This window comes from Pollachius pollachius, assembly GCF_949987615.1.
Source record: "Pollachius pollachius genome assembly, chromosome: 9".
Lineage (NCBI taxonomy): Eukaryota > Metazoa > Chordata > Actinopteri > Gadiformes > Gadidae > Pollachius > Pollachius pollachius.
The window spans coordinates 12,811,250-12,824,451 of record NC_136942.1 but is presented as its reverse complement, the minus strand read 5'-3'; the positions used below and the strand labels follow the sequence as shown (position 1 = coordinate 12,824,451).

The window sequence follows — 13,202 nt, the reverse complement described above, 5'->3', positions numbered from 1 at the left end:
AGGGCCCGCTTATCGTAGCCTCACCAACGCTTTCTCTTTCATATCGAAGCCTACATTTGGTCTTACGGAATCCCCCTTCTGTCTTTATCTCATCGATAGAGGCGACCTGTATCTCATTTGCACGGCGTTTTCTACCGTAAAGACGTTCTCCATCACTGAAATGTTGAAATTATTGGTTTTAGCTTTTTTCGCCGGGTGTACCCAGGCCAGCGACGTCCTAGAATTCACAGATGACGATTTCGAAAGCAGGATCGGAAACCATGATATGATTCTTGTAGAGTTTTTCGCCCCTTGGTAAGTCATGTGTATCTAGTGCTTTGAAATAGACTACTATGCAGAAACGGTTTCGTGCAATGAATGTAAAATGGGCTCTAAACTGCTGGGTGCTTCAAACAGGCTCTTACGTTGCTTATCATTCTTTAATTGAAATGTTGGAAATGGCTTGATCAATGCCATCCATAGATTAGGTTTCGTGGTCGATTCGATTATGCAGAAACGAAACATTTTCTTTTTGGGAGGTCTTTCTTGCGTTTGAACTGACACTCCTACCACTATCTTAGCCGCTTAGCGGCTAATACCATGGCACAACCAGCTACTCGATTTGCTACTACATTATACATGAACGGCAAAGGAATACCATAATCATCCAGCCCAATTGCACGTAGCTTAAATATTGTGCGAGACCCTTTTTAATCCACCAGGTCAGCTGTAAAATGTTCATTTCGAAATGACCACGACGTGACAATGCTAAGGAAGTTAGTGTGTGGTTCGGCCCTACACTGTTGTAACGTTCTGATTGGCCTGGGAAGTTTTGGTGGACACCTCTGATTGGCCCCTGCTATACTGTTCTGTAGTTCTCGATGGAAAACGTGAACACGCTTGAACGCCTTGGTATATTATCACAGTAACATTTTTTTATTAACTAACGTAATATTCTTACCCTTCCACCTTATTATTGTCATTCAATTAGGCTCACTAACTTGATTTTGTCAGATTGGGGCTTGCTTTCCTGAGCGATGACAACTAACGTTATTACTTGCACCTTAATCAATTATCTTGGTATCGTATTCAACACATGGTAAAGATTTCCTCTGAGGAATTGATCATGTACAACAAATAATCCTATCCTTTCTTTCACTTAGGTGTGGCCATTGTAAACGACTAGCACCTGAGTTTGAAGTAGCGGCCACTCGCCTTAAGGGCATTGTCGCATTGGCCAAGGTATTGCATCACCTAATGGACTTTGAAACTCACTCTGTATTGCATTGATGGACAAACTGTGCCAATGTTATCATGTGATTTTCATTATTTTTAATTAAATTCAAGGTTGACTGCACATCCAGCAACACTGTCTGTAGCAAGTATGGAGTCAGTGGGTACCCGACTCTGAAGATTTTCAGGGATGGGGAGGACGCTGGTGGCTATGATGGTCCCAGAACCGCAGGTGACTTTCTGTCTGATTACTTGAAGGAAATAGGATGTCTTTTTCAAAACAGTTGACAAGTCCTCTATGGTAAACCTCTGCCGAAAGTCGGTTGGTAACCCTGCTGCCGAACGTCGGTTGGTTACCTCATCAGAATAATAATGCTTAATGTAGCCCTATTTATCTTCACGCTTTACCTGAGAGCCCTGCTGCGTACCATTAACTTGTTGTTCTAACCCATGTTGTGGGTTATTATCCAAGGGCCACACCAATTCATGTTCTTCTCCCTCTGATTGGCTCCTTCTAGACGGCATCGTTAGCCACCTGAAGAAACAGGCGGGTCCGGCTTCTGTGGCGATCCAGACTCAGGCAGACTTTGACAAGCTGCTGTCAGGCAAAGACGCATGTGTTGTAGGTGGGTAGCTGGAGGGGGCTTTTTCCCCATCTTCGACTGCAACAATCCATTCATTTGTGTGCATTGGTAAATATTTGAAATGTCTTGTTTTCCTTTTTATGCACCACCGTTGCAATTCTTAAACTGTATTGGTAAGGGTGTGGCTCAACAGTAACTGTAGAAGTTCAGCCAGACTTTGACACATTTCCTGCCTTTTATTCTAAGGAACTACAACTTGTATTTATCTGGAATTAACTTTTGTAAGGTTGTAATTGTAATTGGTTAGCATTTCTGAGGCACTATTCACAATCCGTTGCAGTGCATCAATGTGTGCAAAAATGCATAATCACCTACTTTACCAAGCATGGATACTGCTGTACTCAAAAGCTGAGGAGGTAGACAGGTAGAGATGATTGGCAACCCTTCTTGAATATCCTCCTTTCTTTCCAGGGTTTTTCGCTGATGGTGGAAGTGCAGCCCAGGCAGAGTTCCTCAAGGCAGCCAGTGCACTGAGGGAGTCATACCGCTTCGCCCACACCAACTCTGAGGAGCTCTTGCAGCAACAGGGTGTCGAGGCAGAGTATGTTGCACTTCTCTTGCAGTTCATTCTTGATTTAGTGTTCTCTTGTTAGATTTTTAAAACCAAGTAAGAGAAGTTCGGAGATCATTCCATGACTTTGGCCTGTTGGAGGGGAGCCCTCTGTGCTTGGCAGAGGACTGCAGAATAACATCTGAAGCGTGTCTGTTTGCTTTACAGCGGAGTGATCCTCTTCCGACCCACAGTGCTCAAGAACAAGTTTGAGGAGAGTACCGTGGCGTACAGCGAGGACACCTTCACCAGCAGCATAATCAAGAAGTTCATCCAGGACAACATGTGAGTGTGGGGATCCTATTTTACCAAATGCTTAGCTGGCCTGTTTTATTTATATCATCCACGGATTCCTGCTCTACTCAACAATATAAATGACTCCTAGAATCCTAATCACCCCCTGGCTTTCAGGCAGAAAGATTTATCCAGAATAGAGTCTGCAGAAATTTTCAAATTACAATGTTAGCCTCAGTTAAACATTGCCCTGATTTTGTGTGTAAATCCATCTCTGCAAAGAACATTATGTAAAACTTGTATAAGTTGACGACAGTTTTTTGTAAAACCAACTGTCTGTTATGGTTTCCTTCTTCTGCAGCTTTGGTATGTGCCCATACATGACCGAAGACAACAAGGATCAGCTGAAGGGGAAGGATCTGTTGGTGGCCTACTACGACGTGGACTATGAAAAGAACCCCAAGGGTTCCAACTACTGGAGGAACAGGTTGGCGCCGAGCTTAAAGTCTGCTTTTTACACACTTATATTATTCTTTATGTGCTATTTTAGTCTTTAAATGACCAGGACACACTTGGGTGTAGTGTCAATTAAAGTTGATTGGGGAACATTGCCATCACTTTTTCTTTTAATTGAGGATGCTATTTTTTATATTTTTTCATCCAATACAGATATTAGTTAAATGGGGATATAGAAAAAATGAGATGTAGAAAGTCCATTATCTCTTTTTATCCATGACCGTTAATTTGCTGGATGTTTCTTCTTCAATCACCCAAATTGTCTATACTATAGTGTATGTACAGGGAGCTAAAATCTGTTAGATTTACTCCAACCTGAAACCACAAAGAGCCATAGAGCCAGGTCCCCGTTTGGGTCTGAAGATTCTAATCAGGGGGGCCCACTGTTTGTGTACTTCAGGGTTATGAAGGTGGCCAAGAGTTTCCTGGATCAGGGAAAGTCGCTGAACTTTGCGGTGGCCAGCAAGAACGTCTTCAGCCAGGACATCGCTGAGATGGGTCTGGACGCCAGCACCGGGGAGCTGCCCGTCGTCAGCATACGCACCGGAAAGGGAGACAAATACGTCATGACCGAGGAGTTCACGTAGGTGCCACTTTCTGAAAAGAAATCGGATAGATTACCTCTTGTGCTGAACTTGTCAACGTGAAGCCATAATAGGGACTTTTCAAAATGTTCCTCATGTTTGTACAATATTTCATTCGTTAACTTCCTGGATAAATGCCACGGAAATATAAAAGATAATTTACTCATATTGACAATGTAAGCTGAATAATTTGGAAATGGTTTCTTAGATGCACTTAAGACTTCTTGTGTTTTTGATCTGTGTTACAACCTGTTCTTAAAGGTGTTTCCATGAAGCTGATTTCCAGAGCAGATTATTTGAATGATGCCATTTGCTTCTCTTAGCCGTGACGGAAAGGCCCTCGAGCGCTTCCTGCAAGACTACTTCGATGGTAATCTGAAGCGCTACCTCAAGTCAGAGCCAATCCCAGAGAGCAACGACGGCCCAGTGAAGGTGAGCGAATTGGCGTCTCCTGTTATGTAAATAATGATTCTGTAAAGCTGCAATTTTATTGCTCTTCTTCCCTACGTGCAGCTTCCAAACTGTTCTTATATTTAGTGATGGGAATTATCAAATCAAGAATATTTGTTATCTTTTGAAACTTCTTCCCATCAACTTTCTCAGTAGTCCATGCTAAGAACTTCAGACGGCCTTTAACAGCTCTATTTTTTTCTTATTAGTCTCCATTGACCACCACCACCTTTTCCCTGACGCCCTCTAGGTTCTTGTAGCCGAGAACTTTGACGCCATTGTCAATGACGAGACCAAGGATGTTCTGATTGAGTTCTACGCTCCATGGTGCGGCCACTGCAAGAGCCTGGAGCCCAAGTACAAGGAACTGGGAGAGAAGGTGAGGCGTGATTGCGTGCGTGTATGTGTTGCATGCGGGTATTGAGTCAATGCTGATATTGGCATATCAAATCGACAATCTCGGAAAGTATGCGATATTCAGTGTATTTATTTGGTAACACTGTACCAATTAAGAGCCATGGCTTTGAACGCATCGGAATTAAACTAAATATGGTTTGTACCTTGCAAATGAATATGAAATGACTGCACAGCACAAGCACTTTTGAAGAGAAGGTGAAGGAAAAGAACAGTCTGGCCTAATTAACAACCTGTTATTATTGTTAGGCCTAGGTAGAGCTCTTTAACATATAATCCATGTACCCTTGCAACAAGCTGTTATAAGAACACCATCACTTTTTTGATTTTACATGTTTTAGATGTAAAATTTTACATGAGTATTTGTTAATGTGTGCGTGTGTTAAAAATGACCAATGGTTTCCCTCTTCCGCAATGACAGCTGGCCAATGATCCCCATGTGGTCATCGCCAAGATGGATGCCACAGCCAATGATGTTCCCTCCCAGTATGACGTCAGAGGGTGAGGGTGGCTCCAGTCTCAGCCTGGTTTTAATGCACTGATGGATATTTAATTAATTAGATCATCCCTCCCTCCATCTTGGACTCATCATTTTTATATCCTTTTCATGCCAACAGATTCCCCACATTATTCTTTGTGCCGGCCGGAGAGAAACAGAACCCAAGGAAATACGAGGTTTGTAAATGTTTTTTTGTAATGTGTCTGTGTCTGTATGCGCCTGTGCATTGGTTTTAACTGATGGTTTCCATCTGTGCTCTGGCTCCAGGGAGGACGAGAGGTGAGCGATTTCCTGGCGTACCTGAAGAAGGAGGCCACCAACCCCCTAGTGACAGCAGAGGAGCCCACGAAGAAGAAGAAGAGCACTGAGCTATAAGCCCCCCCCCCCCAACCCCGTGGTCCGCTGTGAGGAGCCGAGGAAGTCCTTAAGAAAGAACTTAATTATATTCCAGTTTTGTAGTGAACTACAGAATGCTCTAAAAGCCAAGTCAGAATGCCTCGCCAAACTTCCCTTTTTTTGGGGGTCTTGGGATGCTCTTGGAAATACTGTGGTAGGTTGAGAAGAATGTGTGGCCCGGGCCTGCCTGTTCCAAAGTCAAACAACAAAATTAGTTTTAAACAGGGACAGTTGGCAGCAAATTTGAGATTTTATGTTTGGTTTCCCCCCCCCCCCCCAGTCTGTCTACTACACCTCTGAATGCTGCACTTTGGTTAAACGCCGTTCCACTCATCTATCTCTTTTTTAGCTTTTTGTTGTCATCTTCTTGACAAGGGGTATTGGTAATGGTGATTTGATGTTTATTTTGTACTAAGTCTTTGTTTTTGTACATTGGAAGGATCATGGAAATAAAAGGCCCACAAAACTCAAAAGAATGTTGGGTTAATTGGAATAATTTGGTGTTTATATTACATCTTCCTTTTTTTTATGAGTTTGTTTTCCATTCAGGTTTTAGCCTGATTATTAGATAAATCTGACTTTTCAAACAGGCTTTATTATTATAGCACATTTTCATATAATTGGCAGCTTAAAGAATATTGCAGAAATACTATACATCAATGGTTCAACTAAAATACGAATAATGATTCAATGGCACAATAAAAATAAAACCACCTTCTTTATGGGTAAATTGGAAATAAATGTGAACTTGGTATGGTTGGTGAGGCAAAGAGTACACATTTTCTACTGTATGCATTTTGAGGGGACTCTTAAGAGTGCATGCAAAGGATTTCACTCAAAGGGAAAGTGGCTACCACCTGAAAATGTGCATACAGCACCACCTACTGTAGTGGAGTTTATGGCTGGTCACATTAGTCTCCATAATCTTGTACAGTTAAGGAACCTTAAGAGACATCCCTTCCAACCGGTCTCGAAGCCTTACCATCCCTGCACCATGTAAGGCTTGCATATTCTCGACCATGCCTCTATGAAGTCTTATCACTTTTTCCTGTTTGTCTCATTCCAACCTGTTCACTTCCTCATACTACTTCTCTGCCTTCCTGTCCTATGCTATAGAGAACACGAGAATCGGGTGGTGTTTTCTACAATATATGTTTAGCTCATGTCTGTTGTAGAGATTGTGTTAGAGGATGCTCTTTTTATTTGAATTTGTGCAAACTGAGGTTTGCTCAAATTCCAGGGTTCATAAAAATTAGGTACCATTACATTTCTTGGCTACATTTAGATTATCTGGATCATGTCATATATTCATACAGTATTCATATCTGCATGGGTGGATTTATTACATTCTTTGTTATCTGGGATTATAATGGTCTAAATTCCCAAACATTACATTAAGCCAAATGATTGGTTGAAGCCCTGATATCATTCCCTTAATCATAATGGCTTTTTTTCACACAATAGAAGGCAATTTCCTCCACAACTAAATATGTTTGTATTTAGTCACCTTGGTATTCATGGAGATGACCTAAAGAGTTAATTGCGGCAATTGTACTCTAGTGCTGTCATATTGGTTGGCGAAATGTGCTGAATTTTGGTTCAGTGGTTGATTTATATCTAAATGAAATCTATGTGCAATGTTACTCCGGTACGAAAGGTGGCAGCAATAGCAGTCTATATTGCACATGCCACACTTCAAGCAAGCGAAGCAAAGAGCCCGAGCGGTCCTGATCTTCGCTGTTTACACGTGTTCCGAGAACGGTATGACCCTTTACGTCTAAATTACACCTGGTAGAAAACATGTAGGCGATATTTCGCTTGTATTTATAGATATGATAAAATATTTTATATGATCCTTTTTGTATGCGTCTTCACAAGCTTTGTACCCGTAGCTTCTCTCTTTGATGTGTCGAGAGCTAGCATACCATGGGGCAATTGCCACGGATACAATACTAAAACCTTATTTTTCTTACATTCGTTGTCTAAACGGTGGCAGCAGAGTGTCTTCACTTCTCTGGTTGAACAACAGTACGGGTAAAGGTTTGGGGCGCTATCTCCTCGGCCTCCTAGCTTGAAGCTCGTCAAGGCCTCGTGAGCAGCCCAAGCCCCCCACTTAGTGGGTCCATGGGTCCGGACTGTACCTCGCTGTCAGCCGCTCTCAGCTGCCACTGATGGTTACATGCTTTGTCACAGTCAGCGGTGACTCTATTTTCAGCCTCTACACTAAACATCTCGCCGTAGCTCAATTTAGGTCCGTGCACATGTAATGTAAAGGAACAGCGTCCTAGCGCTACAGAACTCCGTAACTTGAGTTTGTACGTTACATCTCCAATATTGTCAGTTCTATGTTGATTCAGATCGAGATACATTTTGCGTTACCAGACGTTATAATCAATTTAAGACTCCCATACTTCATTACGTTTGAAATGGACCGTACAATATCCCATATCTCATAATTTTGCACTTCATGGCTTTCCCTGAAACCTTTCATGGAAATCCAATTATGAAATTTAAGTTTAGTTATACATTTTTCACAATGATAAATATTAGATCATATAATCTACCTACCTTAGCAATACTATTTTAGCCTTATCACAGGGAGGTTCGGCCAATGCAATATTACATATAAGGTCCATGAAATGCTTTTAAAAGTAGCCAATTTTGAATGTTTTGATTTGAAGTGTAAATGTATTCAATGCACCCAAGAGCATATACAGTAGCTATACTAGAGCTGCTCTCCAACTGTAAGTAGGTAAAGCTCTTGCATGTCCCAGACATTTAAGTAAAATAAGGTGCATGAAGTGACTGGTTAGTAAGTGTTAGTCTCACTGTTTATACAGTTAAACTAACACTTTAGACTTAAGTGTACAAGCTAAACTTGTTTAGTGCCACCTCTTAACAAAACATTTTTTTAGCTGCTATGTACTAGTTAAAAAGGCAAGAAAATACTTTTATTGTGACTAAAGCAAAGTTTGTTTATCATTGTACCTATTTTAATAAAATTGTCTCTTGTCTGCAGATATGACTCCATTACCAGTTGCACCGACTGATCAATGGATGCATCGTCAAATCGGAGTGAAACCCTTCACACATCTTCTCCCAATAACTATAGAGATTTATGCAGGAAAACCATGATGCTTGGAGTGGCCGAGACCACCAAACCAAACCGCAAACGCCAGTGGAAAAGTAAATCCGCCAGCTTGAAGAGGAAGAGAACCGAATTTCACCCAGAAAGCCTTGAAATTAACACTATGGTCAAAAAAAGCCCAGCCTGTTTACCGAGCGCCCTCAGCTTTGGCGCTACAAGGACTGACGAGGCAGAAAGCGGGCAGGAGTTCCGCGGTTCCCAGGCCTCGACGTCATCCCTTCACCACAAAGCAGCCCCGCGCCCTGGGGCGGGCCCGGCTCTCGGCGAGCGCTGGGAGTCGGACAGCGGCTTCTCGTCCGAGGCCAGTCCCCCGGTCAGCGGGCGCAGCTCCCCGTCGCTCTGCCCGTCCCCGGCGCTGCTGGTGGCCCTGGACTGCGAGATGGTCGGCACGGGGCCCAGGGGGCGCTGCAGCGAGCTGGCCCGCTGCAGCATCCTGGACTACAGCGGCAACGTGCTCTACGACAAATACATCAGCCCCTGTCAGCCCGTCACCGACTACCGGACGCGCTGGAGCGGCATCCAGAGGCACCACCTCCTGAATGCCGTACCCTTTGCCGAGGCCCGGGAAGAGGTGAGGTCGGCCGTATGTCTGTATGCCTCTGTCTGGGTCTCCCTCTTTCTCTCTGATGTTCCTATTCCAAGCCATCTTTAATCTTTGACTTTGAAAATTATAATAATTATGTCCGATACGTCCAAGAAAGGTCTTCATCTTGACTTTAGGCCTCATGAAAGAGAGGCTGTCTGCCACATTCACTGCAGTATTCTGCAGGCATTTTAGATACTCTTAAGTTAATAGATAATTATAAAGCACAATATTGTTATATATTTTTTTGTTATTTTTCCTTCTACCACTTCCTCTAAAGTCACTTGCTAACCTGACATGAATTTACAGAAGTATACATTTTTTGTTTGCCTCTTTTCTCTAGATTCTCTGCATGCTGGAGGGCAAGGTGATCGTGGGACACTCCATCTACAACGACTTCAAGGCCTTGGACATGTGCCATCCGTGTCACATGGTCCGGGATGTGGGCAGCAGTCGCCACGTCAGGAAGCTGGCGGGCTTCCCCCACAACCGCTGCCTCTCACTGAAGATCCTGGCCAACAAGCTTCTGGACCGGAGCATCCAGGTCAGTTGGCTAACAGACAAACACTAATCATGTGCTTAAGGAATTTCGGCCTTTGGTGGGATGCTTGGCGTGTCAGATAAGTCATGGTCTGGTTCGTTCCGTGGTTTACGGGCATCATTTTTGGTCGAGTTTTTGTATTTAGGTTACCATTTTATAAACCCAGGGTAGTCTCACTAAGCAAAGCTGCCCCCCCCTTATTAAAAGCAAAAAATAAAAAGAAATGTATAAAAAACAACTACAAAATAACCTGTAAGGCAGATTTCCACAGGCGGGCCTGAACTTTACAGATTCTGCGTTGAAAAATGTGACTGCTTTGCTGGGGGCACATTTCTCATGCTGGTCGAACTGGCCAAACATGTTGAGCCCTAAACAGCAACAACATCCAACTCTAGCGCTGGCCAGCACTAGGTTAGTGAACCCTGAGGGGAAAACAAAGACAAGCAGGGCCTCTCTTTTTGGTGAGAGTCATCATTGTGATTCGCTTTGTATTTAATGAGTATCCCAGTTTAGAAAAAGTGTGGCTGTGATGACTGCCACACGAGGGGTTCTTATTTTGCTCTTACCTCGTTTCCATCCACCCTGAACCGTTCGCGTTTGCGTTCGTGTCATGTTTTTTTGGCCAGTTTCGTTATGCCCCTATTTGACCGCCCAGAGAATAAGCGAGTTTCCAGGTTTATTGACATGCTCGGAAGAGCCGCCTCTGCAATGATGACCCACAGTTTATTTAGGCCACTGTTTATCGGAAGGTTGTGTTCACTCGCAACAACTTCCCAGCACGATCTTGGCTTGACTTTAAAGGGCTATGGTGTGTCTTTGCTTCACCAGAGTGGGAGGAAAGGCCACTGCTCGGTAGAAGATGCCCTGGCAGCTCTGCACATCTACAAGCTGGTGGAGAATGAGATGGAGAGCGAGCTGTGGGGCAAAACCAGTAAGAGAGAGGAGTTGCCACAACCAGGACCAGTCTCCATTGACCACTACATGCAAGACCAGTACTGGCCAGAGCACCTTACTGACGACGGCCAATAAGGAATGCGCTAGTGACTAAGGTGTCGTGGGATCATGCAGTAAGTTATGGATTTGGCAGGTTCTCATCAAGCTGGGGAGTAGAGAAAGATTTAACAGTAAATCAGATACATTTGGAGACGACAGCATTTCCCCGATATGTTCTTTAATCTAAGTGCTGTATCTAAGAGCAGATGCAGCACACACATATTCCGACAAATATTTCAAAGGGGCCCTATTATACCACCAGTGACATCACAAGTGGGGGTGTCCACCTCGGTGGACACCCCCACTTGTGATGTCACAAAGGCACAAGAAATGGCTGAACTTGAAACGGCTTGTAATGGCTAATCACGCTCACACCTGGTGGTATAATAAGGCTCCTTATAAGTATAGCTTTGGGTTAGCAACATGCACATACCTAAAGGGTATGATGGGTATTACAAATCCAATAACTGGTCTGTGAAACAAAATGTTCTTTCTCTTGTCGTAAGACATGAAATGAACGAAGAAATGTTATAAAAATATAACCTTAATACAATGTGTAGTTTTTAACTTGGTTGTAAGATCTGTGAAACATGTGTTCAATAACAACACATTTTTTGCTGTTTTCTGGTGAATATTTTCAAATGACTAACCGAAAATGTTTTTGTGTTTTTGTGTGAGAAATGTTCTTAAAGTTGACTCTTAAAGTTGGATTTTTGCAAAATGCAAAACCTCCCAATACCTCCTCTTGCTCCTCCAATTGTACAGATGGAAAGGTTAATTTATATAACTTGTATATTCTGCTTGGAGGTTGAAACATGGTTTTCAGGTGTTTATAACTTTGTTGGAGACAGTATTCTGATGTGTTCAACACATGGCGCATGTTGTTTTCTCATGCTCCCATCCGACATGAACACAATAAAATACAGTCGTAAAGCACCTCAGTACATTGTCTGTCATTTTAATATATTTTATTGTACATTTTGGCATGATAGGATCATGCCAAAATGTACAATTTTTATTTTTTATTTTGGTTCAAGCATTTAACAGCACAATTTCAAATGTACAAAATTCAATGAAGCCAAGTTAACATTTCTTGAATAAGGCTACACCATTATACTCCAGCCTTTTTCTTTGTAGTACTGCCTATTAAGCTGTGGGTTTTACAACTGCGCCCAGTTTCTCAAAAGAGGTTGTCTGTAAAGCATTACTTTATAATCTTCTCCCGTCATGGTCTTTGGCTTCACTCTGCACGTTGTGGCCTGAAAACCGTCAATGAAGTTGATTCGATGGGTCTAAAGCGTGAAATCAGCGTGTCATCACTAAAAATACAAAATCCTTCATTGCTCTTGGCCCTGCAATATTCTCATGAATAGTGTCCGAATCAGGGTAAGGTTCAGCAGATCATCCAGTGAGAAACCCTGTGGTTTGAGGCTCATGGCCTGACATGTGAAATCACCTCATGGCAGGTCATTATATATGTTTGCGGGTTCATTGGAATATAATCATGTCTATTTAAGTCCCTATGTTAGTAGTGTTGTAGCTAGTAGTCGATTTTGGCATCAATGTCATGAATTGGGGAATACTTTTGATTGATGGAATACCATAAAGAATACTTTCAAATTGATTGTATTCCATTAGCAGCCCGTGTATCTAGGGAACCTCTGAGAAAATGCAGGGACAACTCATCGATATAGGGCATATCTTGGATTGTAGTTGCATTTCAGTATTTGGTTATTCGTTCCTGGCCCTTAATGTTTTACATTTAAATAGGTTGGCTTAGCTTCTATACCACACAGCAACGTACGTAATAAACATGGCTCAGGACATGGTGAACACAGAGCCTGGTATTGTCCATCCAATCCAGCTAAATTAGCTCCCTGGACCTTCCTGCTTAGCGGCTCAGTATGGGTTTATAAGATTGGGAGTGCTTTTTTTTTATTCCACAAGCTCTCTTTTTGCATTGCATCAGGAGGTAAAACTTGCCTTGGTGGCGATGGAGTCTCGGGGGACCATGAAGGCAAAGTAATTAGCAATACATGTTTTAATTCAGTGCTGCTCCCTGTTCACTGGTGTGTGTGGATGGGTTGCAATGAGTTCACATGAATAGAACAATCAATCTAAGTATTATTCTACACCAAAAAAGGTTTCAGCAACAATTCAATGTAGTTTGTATTGTACTGAGCAAAAATGTTTATGATGCAGAAAGATATTTTTTTCTCATTATTGACACTAAAAAGTGTCTCCATCTTCCTAATCTTTATATTACTCATGGTCTTGAGAAAAATTGAGCACTCAACTTAATTTATGTGATCACGACAATTCAATTAGGTTTGAATGTTTTCTGATCACAAGTTGTTTTATGGGCTTGGTTTCTCAATTAGGTCTACTTTGTATAACAGTTCTTATATATCATTTGATCTTTCAACAGGTTCTGCTCT

General features: G+C 42.4%; 2 protein-coding genes across 2 annotated transcripts; both read left to right on the top strand.

Annotated features, from left to right (window-relative positions):
- Positions 1 to 5,995, top strand: pdia3 (protein disulfide isomerase family A, member 3). The gene is made up of 13 exons (XM_079742799.1): positions 1 to 294; positions 1,143 to 1,221; positions 1,327 to 1,444; positions 1,731 to 1,838; positions 2,268 to 2,397; positions 2,575 to 2,691; positions 3,002 to 3,127; positions 3,557 to 3,739; positions 4,064 to 4,172; positions 4,441 to 4,569; positions 5,026 to 5,105; positions 5,222 to 5,279; positions 5,371 to 5,995. Exons 1-13 carry the CDS (start codon positions 161 to 163, stop codon positions 5,476 to 5,478), a joined length of 1,479 nt encoding a protein of 492 aa, XP_079598925.1. The 5' UTR covers positions 1 to 160; the 3' UTR covers positions 5,479 to 5,995.
- Positions 5,996 to 7,187: 1,192 nt separating this feature from the next.
- On the top strand, positions 7,188 to 11,060 carry isg20 (interferon stimulated exonuclease gene). The gene is made up of 4 exons (XM_079744098.1): positions 7,188 to 7,260; positions 8,519 to 9,218; positions 9,574 to 9,774; positions 10,600 to 11,060. The coding sequence occupies exons 2-4, from the start codon at positions 8,553 to 8,555 to the stop codon at positions 10,798 to 10,800; spliced, it is 1,068 nt and encodes a 355-aa protein (XP_079600224.1). The 5' UTR covers positions 7,188 to 7,260; positions 8,519 to 8,552; the 3' UTR covers positions 10,801 to 11,060.
- The last annotated feature ends 2,142 nt before the right edge of the window (positions 11,061 to 13,202 follow it).

What these genes read in the sequence shown, in the direction of transcription:
- pdia3 (XM_079742799.1), top strand. Translation starts at nt 161, where the DNA reads ATGTTGAAATTATTGGTTTTAGCTTTTTTCGCCGGGTGTACCCAGGCC. An exon ending in TGATGGTCCCAGAACCGCAG is followed by an intron (nt 1,445 to 1,730) that starts GTGACTTTCTGT and finishes GGCTCCTTCTAG; the next exon opens with ACGGCATCGTTAGCCACCTG. An exon ending in GCAACGACGGCCCAGTGAAG is followed by an intron (nt 4,173 to 4,440) that starts GTGAGCGAATTG and finishes GACGCCCTCTAG; the next exon opens with GTTCTTGTAGCCGAGAACTT.
- isg20 (XM_079744098.1), top strand. Translation starts at nt 8,553, where the DNA reads ATGGATGCATCGTCAAATCGGAGTGAAACCCTTCACACATCTTCTCCC. An exon ending in TTGCCGAGGCCCGGGAAGAG is followed by an intron (nt 9,219 to 9,573) that starts GTGAGGTCGGCC and finishes TCTTTTCTCTAG; the next exon opens with ATTCTCTGCATGCTGGAGGG. An exon ending in TTCTGGACCGGAGCATCCAG is followed by an intron (nt 9,775 to 10,599) that starts GTCAGTTGGCTA and finishes TTGCTTCACCAG; the next exon opens with AGTGGGAGGAAAGGCCACTG.